This window comes from Alligator mississippiensis, chromosome 6, assembly GCF_030867095.1.
Source record: "Alligator mississippiensis isolate rAllMis1 chromosome 6, rAllMis1, whole genome shotgun sequence".
NCBI classification, from domain to species: Eukaryota; Metazoa; Chordata; order Crocodylia; family Alligatoridae; genus Alligator; species Alligator mississippiensis.
In genome coordinates, this window is record NC_081829.1 from 40,963,828 (window position 1) to 40,983,399 (window position 19,572).

The following is a 19,572-nucleotide window of genomic DNA, read 5'->3' on the forward strand; positions in this document are numbered from 1 at the left end:
ACTGTATGGGACTGTGTCATCTTAAAACGTACATAAATTGTACCAGCAAAGCATCCTTTGGGCAGTTTAGCTTACTTTGTTCAAGGATTTGATTTAAGGAGTAACACCAAGAAAACAAGCATCTTGGGTGTGAGGCAACAATGCAGTAATCTAGGAAGCCGTTTAAAGTGTAGACTAGTCCTAAATTGTGCCCCTACCACCGCAGCTACCAAAATGCAAGGGCTGGGAGAGTTATTTACCTGCTTCCTCCTTTGGTCCCACTGTCTGACAATGGAAGATGTCTTGTACTAGTGGCAATGTACCCTGGTAGCTGGATAAAACTAGTTCTACCTCAGCTTATTTGCAGACAAGGAAAGGTTTGAAAGAATGGAAAATTAACTGGAGAAAGAGGGAAACCTAGTCAGAAATGTCACTTGAAACTGAAAAAGTTTTACTTCTGATTGCACGATGTCTTCTAGGGAAGAACACCAATGGAGGAATGAGGGGAGAGATGTTGGTCCTGGAACTTAAGAAATAATTAAATGGTAAGAAAACTGAGGCAGTTGCAATGTGCAACTTATTTTGCATAGCATGTACAAGAGACCAATTTCAAGCATCATTGAATGTGTGCATCTTACTGAACAATTATAGTTTAACCTTTTTCAAGACTAACAGTAAACTTAAGTGTCCATTGTGAAGTTTCAGGGAGGGTATGTTTGTCATACTGCTGCTTCTTGGGCCACTGGTAGCAAGTGTAGAAGTCATGATTAGAGGTTAATTGAAACACAGCCTGGTAAGTAAGTAACAGCTAGGGCTCAACTGGCCTTATTATTATGTTAAAACTATTTTGAGGGTATTCTGAAACAATTTGTCACATTTGTCCCGTTCTGTTCCCATTCCCCCCCCCCCCCAACACACACACACCATGCAAACTTTGACTGCAATGTTGTTTTAATGGAAAAGACTCACCAATGTTTTACATAAATATTCATTAGCATAACTAAACTGGAGTCAGTTGAGAAAAATAAATGAATAAAGTTTCATGGCTCACAATGTACTGACTAAATGAACACACGCTGACTTGCAAAGCTATAAAAAGTGAGTTGGGCACTCCCCTCATCTTTTAAGTTCATCTGTCAATCAAATAGGCTGTCCCTGGTGTTAGTGTTTCCAAGCAGCAAGATGTGTTCAGTAAAAAAACTGAATTTCACAAATTCATCATCATTCTACTTTCAGTAAAAGGCTCAAGGTGTTAGAAGACAGGTTTTTTAAGTGGTCCACTAAGCTTAAGCTCATAGGGTTTATATTGTCAATGTGCACATTCTCCCAAAGTGAAACTATAACTTCAGTGTGCAAAGGTTTAAGATTTTTTTTCTAACATTTAACTAACAAGCTACTAAAATACTGATTGTCAACAGGAATGCTCTCACGCTATAGCAATACCCAATCTTTCCATTTGTATTCCAGGCAAGCTTTAAGAAAAAATATTTTGCAAAATCCCTCAAAGTTTGTGAACAAAAGAAATTAAATAGCTCTGCTGATTTTCTCTCACAAAGGTAGCCAACACACTCCATATTTGCGCTTAACACACTAATGGCTTAAAATCCTAAATGCAGAGGTAATTTAAATTCAAAATACCAAGGTTGCTAAAGGATAAAAATGTTGGATGCTAAAAGGAGATATTTCATGTTCAGTCACTGTTACAGTGAACAAAATTAATCTGACCTTGCTTCTCTGCAGTTAGATACTAAAGGAACAGGCACCTTTAATATATGAAACACTCTTAAAACAGATCATCAGTATAGTGTTTTCTAGCTTAACAGAACGATAGCAGTTGTTTCGATAGACCAGTAAGTCATTAAATTAGTCTAAAAACTGAAGTTATTCAATTCTTTTCAGTAAAATTTCAACTGTTACCTTTTTAAATGTTGGCTCTTGGTCTTCCGATGCATCAGGATTAACAGCACTGAAAACCTTTCAGTTTGACATTAATTTGAAAAGGAAGAGCCAAATCTTACACCTGTTCTAGACACCTGAAAAACTCGTTTAAGGGAAAAACCTGTCAGGAGGGTAAGTTCGTTTTTACTAAATCACTCTAAAGGACTAGCACTGTAGGTTTTCAAAATTCACAATGGCTTTGAGCTTGCATTATTAAAAAAAACAGAATGCAAATAAAACCTTTGAAGGCTAGAAGTTTCATGACAGACACAGCTAAGGGCTAGTAAAGGCTGGGGTGCATCTTATGACAGACAAGGGCAAACCTTTGGGTTAAAAAACTGCAATCCTGTAGTACAGTCTAAACACCAGATGGCGATTTAAAAGCACCATGACATTCATTTCATAACTGCTGGCTTCAGCATACTTCAAGTACCAACCCATAATGATTCACACAGGCTCACGAAGGATACAAACTCCCAACATCTATTGTGTTGGTGTGCTTATATACACTGGACCTGTGCTTGGGAATCAGTCAGTATAACACAAAGGCATTTCTGCACCTTAATTCAGTTAATATATGAATGGTTTTTCCTTTAGTTCAGTTTGGAAGAAAAATAAAGCAGATTAGTCGGAGGCAAACATGACAAATTCAGCTGGCTGCAGTCACTGGGCATGAATGTGGTGATCAGCAGAATGAGATGTGACAATCTTGTGTCTTCACATCTAGAGAAATCAAAATACAGTTACTTTTTCTGATAAACAGAAAGCAATACTTTAAGAGTTTATATAAACAGAATCTCTCTAAAACAGATTCAGTATTTCTTGGATGGAGTTCCTTTGTGTGGTTGGTTTATGTCTCCTGCAATAATGTGACTTCCCCCAATGCTAAAAAGAACATAGTGTTAATTTGCCAAGTCCAAACTTGCTTTAACTAGTTAATCAAGACCCAGAATGAAATATACACATGAAATTTAATCCCACATTTTAACAAGTTATCACAATTTTCATACAACCATTCAATATTAAATACTAACTTACTGAAAAGTATAAATGGCAGAAATGCATAAAAATAGATGACAGAGTGGGAAATAAATGGAACACTCTCAAGAGGCCTGAGCAATTAAAAGCTATTGAGAAAGTGAATTGCTTGTTGATTTTAACACTATTAGATAATTTAAAAGATTCAAAAACACAGTTGTTCAAGACAGCATCACTGGATGACTTTTTTTTTAATTTAATTAATCCCACCTGTAAAGGAGTCTGGTACAGCCACTTTTCTGTTTCTCCATTAAGTTTCATGCAGGCAAAAAGGTCACAAACAGTAGGAAGGCCAAAGTCCTGAAAATAAGACTGTACTCAATAATTATGTCCAAAAGTCACTAAAAAGTTAAGCATCTGCAAATTCTGAAAGGGGTCACAAAAGAAAATTACATCTAATAATTTTAACAGGATACCTGACTTTAGTTAATTAGACTTCAGCACTGAGAGCTGCTTTATAAACTGCTGGCCTCAGCTACTTGGGTAACTAAAAAAACCCTACTAGAATCCACCCAGTTAGTGACTGGGAACTGAGGATACCTAAACTGAGTGTCCTTGAAATAAATGACTACCACAGCTTTGGTGTAAACATAGGAAAGAGTGAATACATGCTGATGCAATACATATAAAGGAACAAACATTTATGACTGCACTTACTTGTGCTTTTTTACGTAGCAACCATTTGTCTTCCAATGGAGTCTGATTGGCATTTTCTGTATTCTTGGAATTCATCACCCAACTGTTTACATTCAAAGGAAGGTGGAATGGGGCCAGGAGGTCTAGAAAAGGACTCTTGAAGCTAACATCTGCTTTCTCCTTACTTGCCTTTTCTTCTGTGCTTGCTGCTTTGTGCTCTGATTTAGCTAGCCAATCTGTCAAAGGACTTTCAAGCAATGCTTTCAGGGGTCTGACAACTTTCTCTAAATTATCTGCAGTAGCTGCTGATTCTTCAACAAACTGCCTAGAAGGGGGAAGCCAGATGTTGACAGCAGGATTTAGTTTTTCAGGCTCAGGGTTCAGTAGAGGCATCTGGCCTACTGAAACACCATTTTTATCTTTTCCTTCTTTTTTCAGAAGCCACTTGCAGAGAGCCTCTTTTTCACAGTTTTCATCACACACACACTCTGAAAAGCTGTTACATAGCTCATTAGCTTTGCACACATCTTCCACTTTAAGTGGTGTCTGTGGGTGCTGAAGGAGCCAAGCATTGTTTGACACAGTGGGAGACTTCTTCACATCTAGGTATTCATTCAGGCACTTAAGATTCCCAAGATTTTCAATCTCTACACCCTTGGCCTGGCTAATACAGCAATTAGCACAGGACTCAGGTTTGGAGAGCCAATCAATTATGTTAAATTCCTCCCTAAAAGGCCTGAATTCATATTTCAATTTCTCATCTGAAGCACTATTTTTTTCTTGATCAGGAGGAGGAGTAAGCAACCAGTCAGAAAGATCCATCTCGTCTTGCTCCTGGGACTCCGGGTCTGCGCTCTTTTCAATGGAGGTGGAGGTGGTGGAACTCTTGTTTCTATGGGAATCTGTCCTCTCAGAATATTCTCTTTGCTGATTCTGAAGGAGCCAGTTTTCCAGATCTTTCAGGTTTCCCCAGTCTTGCTCAAAATAACAGGCTTTGGAAGGACTTACATCCTGACAAAAACATAAGGAGGCCCCATTAATAACAAAAAGCAGTATTTAATTACTGTATGAATAATTACAACTCACAATATTTTGAGAACTAAGCCAACTATTTGAGAGGAAGGCTGAAATGCAAAAGAAGTTCAAAAGATGTGCTCCTGCACCTCCTCTGCAGTAAAACACTATCTTCCCTCTAATACATCTTATTAAATAAGTGAAAAGAATACCTGGTTGGTCTCTGGCACATTCCTTTTCATAAGCCAGTCATCAGCACTGGTGCTAGGAACATGCGAAGCCTGACAAACATTAGCAGGTTTGCTTCCAAGTAGCCAGTCAGTGAGTGGGGACCCCAATGTTCCATACAGTGGTTTCTGCTAATAAAGAATATTTTCTGCTATAAAAAACTGTTTTCTTGCTAAGCCAATCTAGAGAGAGAGAACTTTGAAATACATCTGTATCAACATTTACTAACTAAAAGAAGAATTACAGAAATCCTCTTTCACAAAGTCTTTAAAAAAATTCCCAAATCATCTAAGTAGCAGAAAGCCAAGTTAAAGGTGCGATTTGTTTATCCATTTCTAATAATCTAGGAAGTGAGTTAAAGACAGTTCTGAAAGCTACAACCCAATAAAAACAGTCCTTTTGAATATAGAACCCTCTTCCCAAGCTAAATGGAAAATAAATTGCATTTAATTCATCCTCTGTCCATGACTGAGCATGGTACTTCCCAGTGAACTGATAAGTACAATGCAATCAATTATTTCAAATCCCAGACCAGCGCTCAGGACTTCAGTTACCCTCCAATATTTTGACTAAAAAACACTTGAACTCCACAGAATGCAAATGAACCCCATATTCATTTTTTAAGGAGTAGAACCGAGAGCAAGTGACTAGGGAAGCTGATATATACTCAACAGGTAGTTCTTTGCAACATTCATCTGGGCCAGGTTGCTACAGGCTACTCAAATTGCAACAGCTTAACCAAAACCATAAGCCAGTTAGGAGAATGTAATGGTAGATTACACCACAGTTCTCTTCTTTAATCAAGTTGTATGTGCATGAGAAAAGTCTTTACCTGTTCATAGTTGGCCAGGATACAGTTCTGCACTGGTATCCAAGGAGAACAATTTTCTGTCTCTGAAGTTTGCTACAAAAAGTATAAATTAAGTCATTTGTCCCATTTTTAAAACTTGATTTCATTCAATACTAAAAACCAAACATTTAACCATGAATGCTGTAACACACAATTGCAATTAATCAACTGTTTTGTACCTCTGCCCTAAGAGCATTTATATATGAGCTCCATGAGTGTGTGTATGTGGGGGGGGGGGGGGGGGGGGGGGGGGGGGGGGGGCAGCCGCAGGCTCCAGAAGCCACTCTAATTAAAGCACTTGGAGTGTCACATGCATCAGTGTCCCCATGCTGACAAGTGGCAGCAGTGATGCTTTAAAGCTCATTTGATGAACTTTAGTTAAAGCGCCCCCACTGCCATTTTTCAATGCGGGGCCACTAATGCACATAATGCTGGAGTCTGCTGGAGCATGGTAATTACCGTGTTTCAGCAGACTTGATTAATCGAGTCTCTTCCAACACGCTGTAATTACAGTGTATAAGAGCAGCCTTTCTGTACATGTAGAGGTGCCCTAAGGCTGCCAACTTAAAAACCAAAGCAAAAAAAAGTCTGACCAGTGCTACCTTTCAGGCCAGAAGGAAGGAACAGAACTGTTTCTACTCTTTACTCTCAGTGCCTGAAGAACTGCCTCTCCCTACATCATGCCAATAAAATTTCCAAGTGCTATATACAAGACCACCATTCACCACACCCCAACCAATCTCTGACAGAAACAAAGACATTCATATAATGAAGGCACACATTAATGGGATTGCTGTATATATTACACACACATGCTGAATATAACTGGGCTTTACTTCTGAAACTAGATTTCCTGAAACACCAGCAAAAGGCTGGCTTCTCTTATGAAATATAACTTGTGTGCTCAGGTCTAGATTTCATTGGAAACGAGCTGCTGCATGCTATGATTATCAAATTCGTAAAAATGTAAGTTATAACTTATCAATGACAAGTATAATATGATTAAATAGAATCATTATTTTACGCTAAACTTTACCTTTAAAAATAAGCTACCTTGAATAATGGTTGACTGGAGTTCTACAAATCCTTAGTCTTCTAAAAACCATATGAAGGAACTATTTTCAGATATATCACCACCAGGGAAACCTGGGTACTCACCATAGTTTTGATGGAGCCAAATGATGTAATAGCCTGACGAAGGTAGGACATATCAGCTTCAAAGTTCAGGATGGAGGACTCTTCTGGTTTAAGGGTCAAGTTACCCAATCTGAAAGAAATCAGGTTTTAAATTAACGCTTCATCCATAAATTCAATTCAATTCGCTGACATGTAAGCTTGTGATACTGACAATGAGCTAATCTTGAGATAAGGCTTTAAACTGGTTCCTTCACCAGCAAAGCTGAACTACATAGAACAACTTAGCTATTTATACAAAACCAAAAAGGCACCTATCCACAGCTCTAGACATTTAGAATATTGTTCTTTAAAGACAATAACACCAAGAATAAGTCTTCCCACCTGCCATATTTCATGGTGTATAGGTCGACACAGTGTGTACGTCACCCCCAGTTTTCCGATGCCAAAATTTAAAGTTTTCGTAAGGACGGTGTATAAGTTGGGGATGAGGCTGAGGCTGGGCTCAGCCCCATCCCCTGCAAATGATACTGGGCTTGGCTGATGGGGCCAGGGCTGGGGCCGCACCAGCCGAGCAGTGAGCCAAGTTTCACCATGTCCCTCGCAAGCAACACCAGGCTCAGCATTCAACTGGTGCGGCCCCATTCCCCGTGATCAGTGCTGCTTGGGCCAGCCAACCACTGAGCTCTTGCAGTAGATGGCGATACAGTGCATAAGTTGAGGTTGAATTTTAACAGTTAAAAATTGAGCTTCAAACCTCAACTTATACACTGAGAAATATGGTATTCCACTTAATTTAGCTGCCATTAAAAACTTACCGCCAGGAGTAACACATACCAAGAAGTAAGGAAGGGTTTTCTGGCAGTGTATTTTACTGGACAATTGTGTAGTTGAGAGACGTTAGACAAGCTTTGGGGCACAAAGTGCCATTCCTCAGGTCTGAGAAAGAAGGATGGACAGCCAAAAGCTCTTTTATTTATTTATATTTAGTATTTATATTATTATTTTAATATTAATTTGCTTATTAGTAATGTAGCCTATGCTCTCTGCTACTTTCCCAGACCAAAGGTAGGGCACTTTGTCCCCTAAAGCTCGTCTAAGATCTCCCCCAAATAGGCAGTTCATCCAAAAACATATTCCCCCTGCCCCCTCTCCCCCCAAAAAACCCTTCCTCCTTGCATATTTCTTGGACCATCAGTTATAAACACTCTTAATGCTACTATAACCCATGCAAACAGCTGTATTGCATTTCACGTGGGCTATTCCCTATTTTTGTTTAAAAAGGGGTGTACTAGAAAAATCTTAGAATATGTTTTCCAAAACAGTGCTAGGAATTTAGATGCATGTCATCTAAGACTTTGAAATCTTACCCTTAATGTTTTAGCAGTAACACAGAATACCTCATAGTGAAGTATGGGGTGTAGGTTGTAGCCGTGTTGGTCTAAGGACATAGGCAGACAAGGTTCTTTGCGTGAATTTGATAATAAAAGATATTAGATTCACCCAAAGAACCTTGTCTGTCATCGTGAAGTACACACGCACAATAAATGAAGAAGAGACCACGTACAGGGAGCATAACCGGAAGTTAGTTTAAATTCAATGTAAAGTGAATAAAAATCTCATCTATTCATATTGTGTAACATTTTTACCTCTCCAGGCACACCGAAATCTGATTGGCTAGGTCATTACTATGGGGGTGTTCCAGTTGATGAATAATACAATTGAACTGGCCCAACAGCTGCATGAAAAACAAAACAATATTATTACATTCTTTCCACTATGGATATTAAACATTTCTATCAACAGGTTAAAGGCATGCATATTCATAAGTTACCTTATACTTTAAAACTAATAAATATATTAACAAGACTACTATCTGTCTAAAAGTTGCACTGAGTTAAACAAGCAACAAGCTTACCCAGTAAAGCTGTTGTGCTTGCTGCTGTAAAGCTTCCTCTTTGAGTTGCTGAATGAGATCCACCTGTTCAAACAGCCAAACTTCCCGACTGCGCAGGCATTCCAGATGGCGACTTATGCAGCTGTGAATCTGAGCTTTGACCTGTAAGGTAAGTAGCAGCCCTATTTAGCATTTCTGGAATGTCTGCTGAATATGCCCAGTGTTGCAAAAAAAGAAAATTTAGTTAACTGCCATTAAGAGAAATTAATACTTTTAAATCCATTAAATCCATTTTAAATTTTAAACTGCCAATCCATTTTAAATCCATTTTAAATTTTAAACTGCCAAGCCTTGAACTAATTTTGAGAGATACCATCAGACACAAGGGTAAGAGCTGCTAACACTGCAGTCTGCTAGTGCCAGGGCCATTCCCCTTAAAACGTCCCAAAGGTCAGTTCTTTAAAAGCAAATACTACCATTATTTGTAACATCTTTGTTTCTTCATTTTAAACCAAGAACAGTTTCCAGTGACAACGAATGAATTGCTTAAAAAATAAATAAATACATTTGAAGGACTTGGAAACCCACTACATACAAACTACAAATTCAATTGTGAGACCAGTACAAAACATTATTTAGTGAGATACAGCAGTTTCTCAGAATACATATTATTCTGGATGGCTGGGTTAGCCATGCTCAAACACATGTCCTGTAAAGGGCATGGATGAATTATGTAGCAAGCTGCTTGCTCCTTCTTGGAAGAATTTCAGTCTATTCACACAAAGCACCACAAAGGCCTGCAGAACACCCAAAGCAGTTACAGAAGATTTGCAAAACTACTTAACTTTCTAGAAAAACGCATTTCAAATACCTCTCTCCAGTTGTCTTTAATCTGCTGTTCAGCCTTGACGATCCCACCAAGAGCTGTCTCCAAGTCCTTCTTAGCTTGAAGGCACTTTGCAAGAGACTCCTTACTGCAGGAGTGTCCAGTCCTGTCCTGTGGTCGACTCATTCTTGAAAACGTTCTGGACACACTGTTGAAACAAAATGTCCCTTTAAGTACTTCCATACCTTTTTGGATGGAAAATAATGGACAGGGTATATTATGAACAGCCATCATCTACCGATGATGCCACATTTAAAATATAACTTCTGAAGGGTCAAAATCCCTTACAGTATAAAAACTGGTGAGATAACCGACATCCAACAACTATTTAAGTTTTCTGCACATTTGTTCGTGTACACCAACCTCAGAACTGGTGGTATTTTTTGCTTTTAATATGTATCAGATCGCTGTATCATGTAACACTGAGGCTTTAACCAAATTGTTAAAGTTAAATGAAGTTGTTTCATCAGTGTCTTGAGAATCCCCAAGGAAACTTTTCAGCATGGTAGCTTATCTACATTAACATAAAAGGAAGATCTTTTGTGCTGCTAAGTAACAATAGGCTGAAAATCCACATATTTGTTTCCTAATGCTTTTGAAGTGTTTTGCATAGCTTAGATAGTCAGTCCAATGGCTGTATAAGTTTTTGGATGGAAATCAAATCAAGGAAATCATGGAAATCAAATCAAGTTTTTGGATGGAAATACAAATACTGCCTGCCATAATATCTAATCAATGTAATCAAACTTCCTTACCCTCTCTTGAAACTATTATTTGCCTAAACCCCAGCTTGTAAAAACCTTTTTAAAAGAAATGCCCTATGATTGCTAACACCAGTTCAGCTCCACTCCTGTTTATATCACAGCTTTACAATGTTCCTACAACTAAGGAAACTGGACCTAAATTTGTAGTGGTACACAATGAGTGGCCTACCAAAAACTAAGAGTCTACAGGGCTGTGCTATAAACACTGGATTCACTTCAAAGGGTCCAGGAGAGTGCAGAACCTCAAACCTCCTCTGAAATGAAAAGTGGTCAAGCTTTGCCTAAGCTTAACAAGGAAACATTAGTTAAAGCCTAATCAAAATTTGACTTTTTTCTAACTAGTGTAAAACAAAGGAGGTAAAAGCACTACTATGAAATGCACAATTTTCACTCTAACCACTTACAGTAGCAAGCATTTAATTTGATTTAAAGATCGTTTCCAATGAATTTCCCCAAATACTCAAAGGATCAAATATAGGAGGTAAAATGAGATCTTTACAACTGTAAATTTTCTCTCTGTAAGTAAGACCTAAGAAAACCAGGAAGATGTAGGAGTTGCATTCTTGGTACTGCAACAAACTGAATTAATGTGTCCAGACTTCTCTGAGAGTTCTCTCTTGTCCACTGCCAATACCAAGTCATCTTTTGGAGGGGCCAAAAACCAACAAGCATGGAGAATCTTTCTGTTGGTTTTTAAGGATCTGTCCTGTGGAGCTGGAGAAGAGTGCACATACAAGTCCAACCCTAACAAGATTTCAGTCTCCTCCAGCAACAACAGTAATGCTAGCTGCAGAACAGTGACACTATTTAGCAACTATTAATATACCCAAAGTAAGAATGGTATTCTGCTTTCTAATATTTTGTTTATATTATATTACTATAGCCTACCAATTGTAGCAGCAGCCACAAAACATAAGGGCAACATGCCATTCCTGCAGTTTTATGCATAAAAGTTCTACTTGAAAGAGTTAACTCAAGAATGTGGTTGAAGGGCTTGACAAGGACAACAGCTTTTTCACATCTACCATTTGTCAAACAACCACATTTCCACTTGCACATTTTTTGAACATTAAGTCACTGTGGAATCTGATCCACTGTTTATACAACCACCAACACAAGAGAGTATGAGAAAGCAGCTCACCTTCCACAGACCTTCTTTGTATATTCTAACTTTTTTTATTATTTTGTAAAACCTTTGGGGTTGCAAGAGCCCTGGTTTTTTTAAGTCTCATCTAAAGAATCACACTAACTGAAGGGCAGATCCAACTCTGCTGGTAGATAATAAGAGTCCCGAGTCCCTCATTCCTTAATTTATCTTAACTGGGGAGGGAAAGGGAAAGAGGAGATGGCCCACAGAAGAAGACACTTGCAGGTTTAGATGCCAATTATTGCCCAAAAAGCCTGACATTACATTTCAGCAAAGACCAAGGAACTCTAGATGTTCAACACAAAGGCTGCTATCTCCATTACATAGTTTTGGTACAATACATAGAAAAGTTAAAAGACTCAGCCAGTAAACTGCTGTGCATTTTAATCACATGCAGAGCAGAAGAGTTTACAAACAGCTACAGTTAACTAAGTGCAGCTAGAAGTTAACTTGGTGACTGTCTTCTACGTTTCGAAATGCTTTACTTAAATATCTGGATTGCATTTTCTTTAAACACGGGTGACAGCTGAAGTGAGCTCCCTCCCTCCGAGAAAAGACCGGGCCTCTCCTATTTGAGCTGCAGCTGCACTTGTCCTAGTGCCGGACACCGGTGAGCACAGCACGACGGTTTCTAATCCCGAAGCCTCCTCCCCTCCGCTCCCCGCACCAGTCCGGCCCCGCAGGCAGCGCTCCTGCACAGCACGGCTCAGCCCGCGGCGCGTCCTCGTGTCCTCTCCTCGGAGCCGCCAGACGCAGTCCGGCGCGCCGGCTCTGCCATCGGGCTAGCGAAACGTGCATCCTCCCCCGCCGCGAATGAACCTGCAACGCGGCGTCAGCCGCACACCACAGCCCCCCGTGCCTACCCGGCTGCCCGTGTGCCCAGGCCGTCCAGCTGGCACCCCGCCTGCCCTGGCCCCTATCAGCCGCGCGCAGGCGGCGGGGCGCAACGCTGGGCCCGCCCTCGGCCCGCCCACGTGTCCCGGCAGCCACGGCCGCCCCGCGATCCTGCACGTCCGCACGGGGCGGGACCGGGGCTCGCGGGAGGCGGGGAGGCGAAAACCGGGCGCTGCCTGCTCCCGCCCGCGGAGCCGCCTCGCAGCCGGGGGTGGGGGGCGCCAGGCCGGGCCAGGAAGAGGTCTCACGGCAGCCCGGGCTCCTCCACGGGTCTCGCTGCTTCCCTGCGCCCCAGCTCACCCCTTTCCCCGACAGAAGCCGACTCAGCCGCAGGGCGCTGTGTTCCTGGCTGTGCCCCGGGCGCGGGGACTGGCGGCCCCAACGTGCGGGTCTGGGGGAGGGGATAAGCTCCCTTGCAAAATTATCGCCAGGGATTTTTCAAAACGCCAGAAGCCAAATAGAAAAGCAGGGAACAGGGGGGCAAAACAACCCTTTGAATTGACACCTGAAACCCGGTGGGTCAGACCTGCCCTTCTTGCTGCGAGCCATCCCTGGCTGTCGCTCCTGGAAAAAATAAAGGGAACTGGCACTGAGTGTACAACGTAGGGAACACATACATGAAAAGACCTGCACACACAGGACTCACTGGCATTGTGTAAAAGGCTGATGGCCAAGTCATGAAGATTTCCTTTAAAATAATTGAGCCTTTAGAAAAAATAGTAAATATCAATAATTACATGGAGTCAATCTAATCCTTTCAGAATATATATATATGAAACTAAAAGTATAACCAGGAGTGGAACAGTATGTTTGAAGGCAGGGCTTTAACTACCTGGTGTGCATCTACTTTAGCCTGCCCCAATGAAACCTCAAATGATAAGATTTCCTCCAAAATCAGTTCTCAAGTGCACCTGAATGCCCTAAATTATGACTTTTGAGTGAACAAATCTAACATCTACTCCACTCTTCCTGAAACTGAAGGAATCAGAAGTTCTCCAGATCCTCCTGGATTTAAAAAAAAAAGGGGGGAGCACTTCATGCAACAGACGGACAGGAACCCAACAGGACAAGATCTCTCAAAAGTAGCCATTTAAGGTCAGACTACACTATTAGAATGCCTCTTGCTTATACAGGTCCCATAAAGGACCATTTAAATTTAGGACCAAAGTCTCAAAGTAATAATCATAAAACAATATCCTATCTACTAGGTTTTGACGTATGTAGGAGTTAACATATGTATAACATTAAAATCTCACATTTAAAAAAATATTCTCAAAAGCTAGAGTGGACCACTTAAAGACTTCCACATTAGTTAGGAGTGTACCTACCCCATATGTTTCCATTTGGCTCTACCCTAGCAATACAGGTGGCCAATTAACCCAAAGATACTTTTTTCTCCAGTAAATATTTTCTCCTGTCATCTGCCAGTTTAAACCACAAAACCAAGCATTGCAATGCATTCCACTAATTTGCCATATCCAGTGGAGATGTGGCAATATGCATTATGTAACTACGCACATATGGAATAATAACCCTATGGGTTTATTTATTTGTTCAGGGGAAAGGGCTAAAAGTCTGTAAATTTCTGTCATGTTTAAGTATCTAAATTTTCTGCTTCTGTCTTAATAACAGCCAAATCTATATAAAGCATTCCTACCCCCTGTTCTAAAGGAAACCAACTTAGAAGCTATGCTTCAGTCTGCATGCTTTATTACAAGAAACACAGCAATGCCTAAAATAGGCAAGGGTATTTATACCCAAAAGCTTGCAAAGAACAATTGTTCCAACTATCTGAGTTGGTCTAATAAAAGATACCAGACTTACCCAAAGAACCTTGTCTGCCTAAAACAGGCAAAGCTTTCTCTTTCCCCTACAGTTTGCCTTTTGGTCTCTAGTCAGCTTCCAGAACCAGATTCTCTGGCTCTTTCACACAGCAACGAGAGAGAATAGGCAGAGAAAACAGAAAAGGTAAAACGGAAGTTAACAGAGAGAGCAAGTCCAGTATCAATATCATGTTACCTGTTCAGAACTGTCCATCAACACCTATCTAAAAATGGGGGGAAATTGTGTTAACTAGTAACTCCTTAGGAAGAGGACTGTTGACTAACTCCAGGCATTAAATGTTTATCTGTAAAATCGTGACTGAGGTGTGGCCTCAGGAGAGCGAGAGAGAAATGATAAAACTATTGTACTCAAAACTAAGAGTCATTTCCCTGCTCACTAAAACATTAACTTTTTATACTGCTCCTCTGACTTTAAGTTCAAGACACTTAGAAGTGCTGTTGTTTTAATGAAAGGATCACATGCCTTTGGTGGTGGGGGGAGCAGGGGCATTTAGTTGCCTAGGAAATCTACCAGCGGAACCAGTTTTACCAGTTTTAAATCCACAGCATAAGTAGCTGAATTACTGATCACCTAAGACTACTCCCATGAACTTTGAATGCAAACGAAGTCAAAAATCACCTCTAATAAACTGAAGTTTCCTAAACTTAATCACCAAAGAAACCATGCTTGAATAAGACCCGTATTTGACAGACCCCACCCAGTCTACACTAGTAAAATTACCTCTTGTGGTTCTCAGCACTATCTCCACAATAGTCCAAACTGAGCCAGTGCTGAAAACTCTTTAAATTGTTACTGCTTGTCTATATTAGAAAAATCATTTCCCATTATACCAACAACAAACTGTATATTTCCTGAGTACTCAACCCACAGTTGGTTTGGGGAAATTGCAATGAGCAGATAGGGAAGCACTGTAACCAAATGTAGAGACTACTCCCTAGAGATGAACATTTCAATACAAAATAGCATGCATGTTTCAAAAACAGGGTGTCAGCATGCACACACACAAATATATTTTTTCTGCCCTCAAAAAAGCATGAAGTTTGTGTATGCTGCTTTTAATAAGTTAGAAGCCAGAAACTTTAACATTAGAAACTGAAAACAGGGGAGGAATCTGGAAATCATCACCTTAGTAAATTAAAAGGCTTCAAATAATGCACTCTCTCACAGAGGAGATTGAAATGGTCTTTATCTACCCAAGCACCACTCTGGAACTACACCAGAGAAAGAGAACTCACTTAGCTATGCTTTCCATTTATACTCCCAGTAGAATAACCATACTGAATCAAGTGTACAATTTGCTCTGGACTATCAGTACATAGAATATTTTGAAATATTACAAGTGCTTGCATGTGGAAAGTATTTCCCATGTGTTCCAGATGCCTGACCAGTTTGTGAGTTTCAGAAGTCTCTAGAATAATCAGAGCTAATTTTGGGGTGGTCTTTTATTGGACCAACTACATGTTCAGAATAGCTTCTGAATGCAAGACATTCCTCATCAGGTGACCTGATAAAGATCAGGATGAAAATCTCAAAGCATAAGATCATCACAACACCAATTTTACATGGAAGGGGAAAAAAAGTATTCACATGAGCATCCTTAAAGCCTTTTTTAAAACTTTTTTTAGTTCTTTATAACATGATTTTTTTTCCTTCCGAAATTATGAACTGTACAGATATTTCATGATTGCCAGCTTTTTATTCCATTATTTTTATGCTTCCACTGAAACTCCAAGAGAACACCAAACCTTCTTCTACTGTCATCTTCTCCTTCAAATCGATGCCCAAGTCATAAATGCCAGGTATGCCAAATTTATGTAATAGTTACAAGCTTTAAGAATGGCTAATAAAATCCTAAAAGCGCGTTCATACCACCTGCTCCATTGCCTAGTAACAAATGTTAAGTGTTTTCCAAACTTCCAGTAAACACAGCACAAGACAGGGCTAGTTGGTTTTGCTTGGATTATTTCTTAATTACTAGAAGTGTTCTTTTTCTACTTGAAACTCTAGATTAGAAAAAGAAATCCTTTATTTATTTACCCACCAACCTGATGGATATTTCTGACAGTTCTAAGTCACTAAACCTTGCATGCTGTGAAAAGAAACAGAAGTCAGGCACAGCTGTATGCTCATACTCAATTAGCATAAAGCCTCTACAACAAACTGACCAATCATGTTGCTCGATCTGATTGTTTACAGGGGACCTGAAGAGAAACATTTAGTGGTCTCCACTTCTTTGAATTACAGAAAATTAGGGTTGGAAGGGACCCCAAGAGGTCATCTCATCCAACACTGCTCAAAGCAGGACCATCCTCAATTAGATCATCCCAGCCAAAGTTTTGTCTAGCTGTATCTTAAAAACTTCCAGGATGAGGATTGCACAACCTCTCTAGGTAATCTGTTCTAGTGTTTTACTACCCCCTTAGTGAGAAAGTTTTTTCCTAATATCCAACCTAAACTTCCCTTGCTGCAACTTAAGACTGTTACTCCTTGTTCTGTCATCCACCACCACTGAAAACAGTCTCTAGCTCCATCCTCTTTGGAACCACCCTTCAAGTAGTTGAAGGTTGCCATTAAATCCCCCCTCTGTCTTATTTAGTTTGGAGAAAAGAAGCCCAGATCCCTCAACCTCTCCTCATAAGTCATGTCCCCCAACCCCCTCACCATTTTTGTTGCTCTCCACTAGACTCTCTCCAATTTCTCCACTTCCTTTCTGTAGTGGGGGGCCCAAAACTGGACACAGTACTCCAGATGTGGCCACTCCTCAAGATAACACCAATGTGGGGGGGGAGTACTTGATATGTTGGAGGGTAGGGCTAGGATTCAGAGAGACCTCGACAAATTGGAGAATTGGACCAAAAGAAATGTCATGAAATTCAACGAAGACAAGTGCAAAGTCCTGCTCTTAGGATGGAAGAATCCCATGCACTGGTACAGCCTGGGGACCAACTGACTAAGCAGCAGCTCTGCAGAGAAGGACCTGGGGGTTACAGTGGATGCCAAGCTGAATATGAGCCAACAGTGTGCCCTTGCTGCAAAGAAGGGCCTACTGGGCTGCATTGATAGGAGTGTCTTTGTTGAATCTCATGACATTTCTTTTGGTCCAATTCTCCAATTAATAAGAAACTACATATCAAACCAAATACACTTGTTAAGGTACTTTCTACTCCAAAATGATTTCCATCTTGCTCCATTCCATTGCATTAAGGCTGCGCTGCATCCCCACCGCAGAAATGCTGTGGTCAAGTTGTGCAATATGTTACAAAAGCCTGCACGGTACCTCAAAAACAGAACTTTGAGCGGTGACAGAACTACAGTTAAACAGGGCACATGCAGGGTTATCACAATGCATGTTATAGATGTAGCAAAAACAGGACCCAAAAAAACCCCTCCTTTTTAAAAGATAAGTATCCTGTTAAGGCATATAATTCAAGAGTGGTTACTGGGAGAGGCATTGATTAGTTAAAATAATTTGAACTTAATATTGGATCTTTAAAGGTAGATCTTACAAGGCAAATCAAAAGGTATTTCCCTTCAAGACTGAAGTACATGAGGTGTGGGAAAATAGATTCAGGTTGAAACTCAAAAAGGAATTCTACAACAAGTGGAAAATTGGTCATATTACTAGGGAACAGTAGAAGAGTATCACATGGGAATGCAAAGAGAAAATTAGGAAAGCCATGGCACAATTTAGGTGCAAGTGGAAAGGGACATAAAAGGCGATAAAGTATGTCAACAGAAAGACCAAAGAAAATATAGGTCCCTTATGGAACATGGAAGGCAACCCAGTCACAGAGGATACAGAGAAGGCTGAAGTAATGCCTTTATTTTACTTCAGCTTTCACAAATAAAGGCAGCTACCAGATGACAAGTGCAGCCAGCAACACAGACAGGCAGAAACAAACAAGCACGCATAGTTGAAGAACAGGTAAGGAATTACTTAGAGAAGTAGATATTTTCAAGTCAGCAGGGCCAGACAGGAGGCTTCCTAAGCTACTAAAAGGATTGGCTGAGTGAATTTCAGGACCACTCTCCTCTCTTTGAGAACTTACGGAGGTCAAGTGAGGTCCTGAATTGCTGGAAAAGGGCAAATATGGAACCCATCTCTAAGAAAAGAAATGGGGGTGTTCTGGGGAATTACAGACCTGCCAGTCTGACTTTTGATACCTAGAAAGATCATGGAACAGGTCCTCAAGAAAGCTAGGGTGAAGCATCTAGAAGGGAACAAGGTGATGATGAGGAACACCCAGCTTGGATTCACCAACAGCAAGAAATGCCAAACCAACCTGATTCCCTTCTATGATAAGACGATAGCCTCTGTGGTTGGGGGAAGCAGTGGATGTGATGCACCCTGACTTTAGCAAGACTTCTTTAGCCGTCTCCCACGAGGTTCCTAACAAGTGAAGGAAATAAAGCAGTTGAAAGTACTGCAAGGGCACAGAACTGGTTGGATCACCAGGTTCAAACAGCTCAATGTCTGGTTGAGAGGAGCTATGAAGTGGGGTTCCCGGGGGGTCTGTTCTGGGTCTCGTCTTGCTCAACATCTTCATTAATGATTTGAACAATGGGACCATGTACACACGGAGCAGACTTGTGAATTTTGGTGCCGCACTGGGTGGAGCGGCAGACACTGGAGGACCGGGACAGGATTCAGAACAACCTGGATGGACTGGGCAAGTGCTCTGCACTAAACCAGAATGAATTCAGCAAGGACTAGTGCCAAGTCCTGCACTGGGGACAGAACAGTACAAAGACGAGCGTCCAGGCCGCACTACAGGGAAGGACCTGGCGGTTACTGTGAAGCCAACGAAGCACTCTCATCGCTAAACAAGCCAAAAGTGATCGGGGCTGTCAGCAGGACAGTGATTCTTCGGCTCCCCGCAGCTTGGGAGGCCCCGGGGCCAGGCTGCAGCTGCGCACTCCAGGGGAGCCGCAACTGGAGAGCCGGCCCAGGCAGCAGCAGGGCTCGGGGCCCTGGGCCGCGGGCACGGGGCCGGAGCTGTTCCCGGGGAGCGGAGCGGGCGGAGGCGGCGCTGGACAGCAGGGCCGGGGCCACAGACGCTCCCGGGTAGCGGCGACGCTGCCCCGCACGGGGCGTGGACGAGGGCTCCCCAAGCCGATGTCAGTGCCGCGGGGCAGTTTCCTTCTCAACTCCCCCGCGGCCCCCGGAGCCCTCCCCCGCGGCCCCGAAGCTGCCCGCACTCACCGGCGGCGGCGGCTCGTCCTGCAGGGCCGGAGCGTGGAGCAGTGGCCGGCGCGGCTCTCGCGAGAACTGCGGCGCAGCGCGGGGCGGCTGCCCCCTGGCGGGCTGGAGGCGCTCGGCCG

General features: G+C 41.6%; 1 protein-coding gene across 6 annotated transcripts; it reads right to left on the reverse strand.

Moving 5' to 3' along the window:
* Positions 1–912: 912 nt before the first annotated feature.
* On the reverse strand, positions 913–19,540 carry NCOA4 (nuclear receptor coactivator 4). Of its 6 annotated transcripts, XM_006270161.4 has the most exons (11): positions 19,454–19,540; positions 18,534–18,640; positions 9,586–9,748; positions 8,736–8,876; positions 8,467–8,555; positions 6,842–6,950; positions 5,666–5,737; positions 4,818–4,964; positions 3,613–4,602; positions 3,166–3,255; positions 913–2,640 (listed from the first exon to the last, which is right to left on the reverse strand). In XM_006270161.4, the coding sequence occupies exons 3-11, from the start codon at positions 9,724–9,726 to the stop codon at positions 2,635–2,637; spliced, it is 1,785 nt and encodes a 594-aa protein (XP_006270223.1). In that variant the 5' UTR covers positions 9,727–9,748; positions 18,534–18,640; positions 19,454–19,540; the 3' UTR covers positions 913–2,634. The 6 variants fall into 6 exon arrangements, with proteins under 6 accessions (XP_006270223.1, XP_019352625.1, XP_019352624.1 ...); XM_019497080.2 differs by lacking the exon at positions 18,534–18,640 and having other exon boundaries at positions 4,818–4,961; positions 19,454–19,524; XM_019497079.2 differs by lacking the exon at positions 18,534–18,640 and having other exon boundaries at positions 19,454–19,522.
* Positions 19,541–19,572: the final 32 nt, after the last annotated feature.

What these genes read in the sequence shown, in the direction of transcription:
- NCOA4 (XM_014601700.3), bottom strand. Translation starts at nt 12,309, where the DNA reads ATGCACGTTTCGCTAGCCCGATGGCAGAGCCGGCGCGCCGGACTGCGT. An exon ending in CTGCCTGCGGGGCCGGACTG is followed by an intron (nt 9,749 to 12,178) that starts GTGCGGGGAGCG and finishes TTGTTTCAACAG; the next exon opens with TGTGTCCAGAACGTTTTCAA. An exon ending in TTAAAGACAACTGGAGAGAG is followed by an intron (nt 8,877 to 9,585) that starts GTATTTGAAATG and finishes CTTACCTTACAG; the next exon opens with GTCAAAGCTCAGATTCACAG.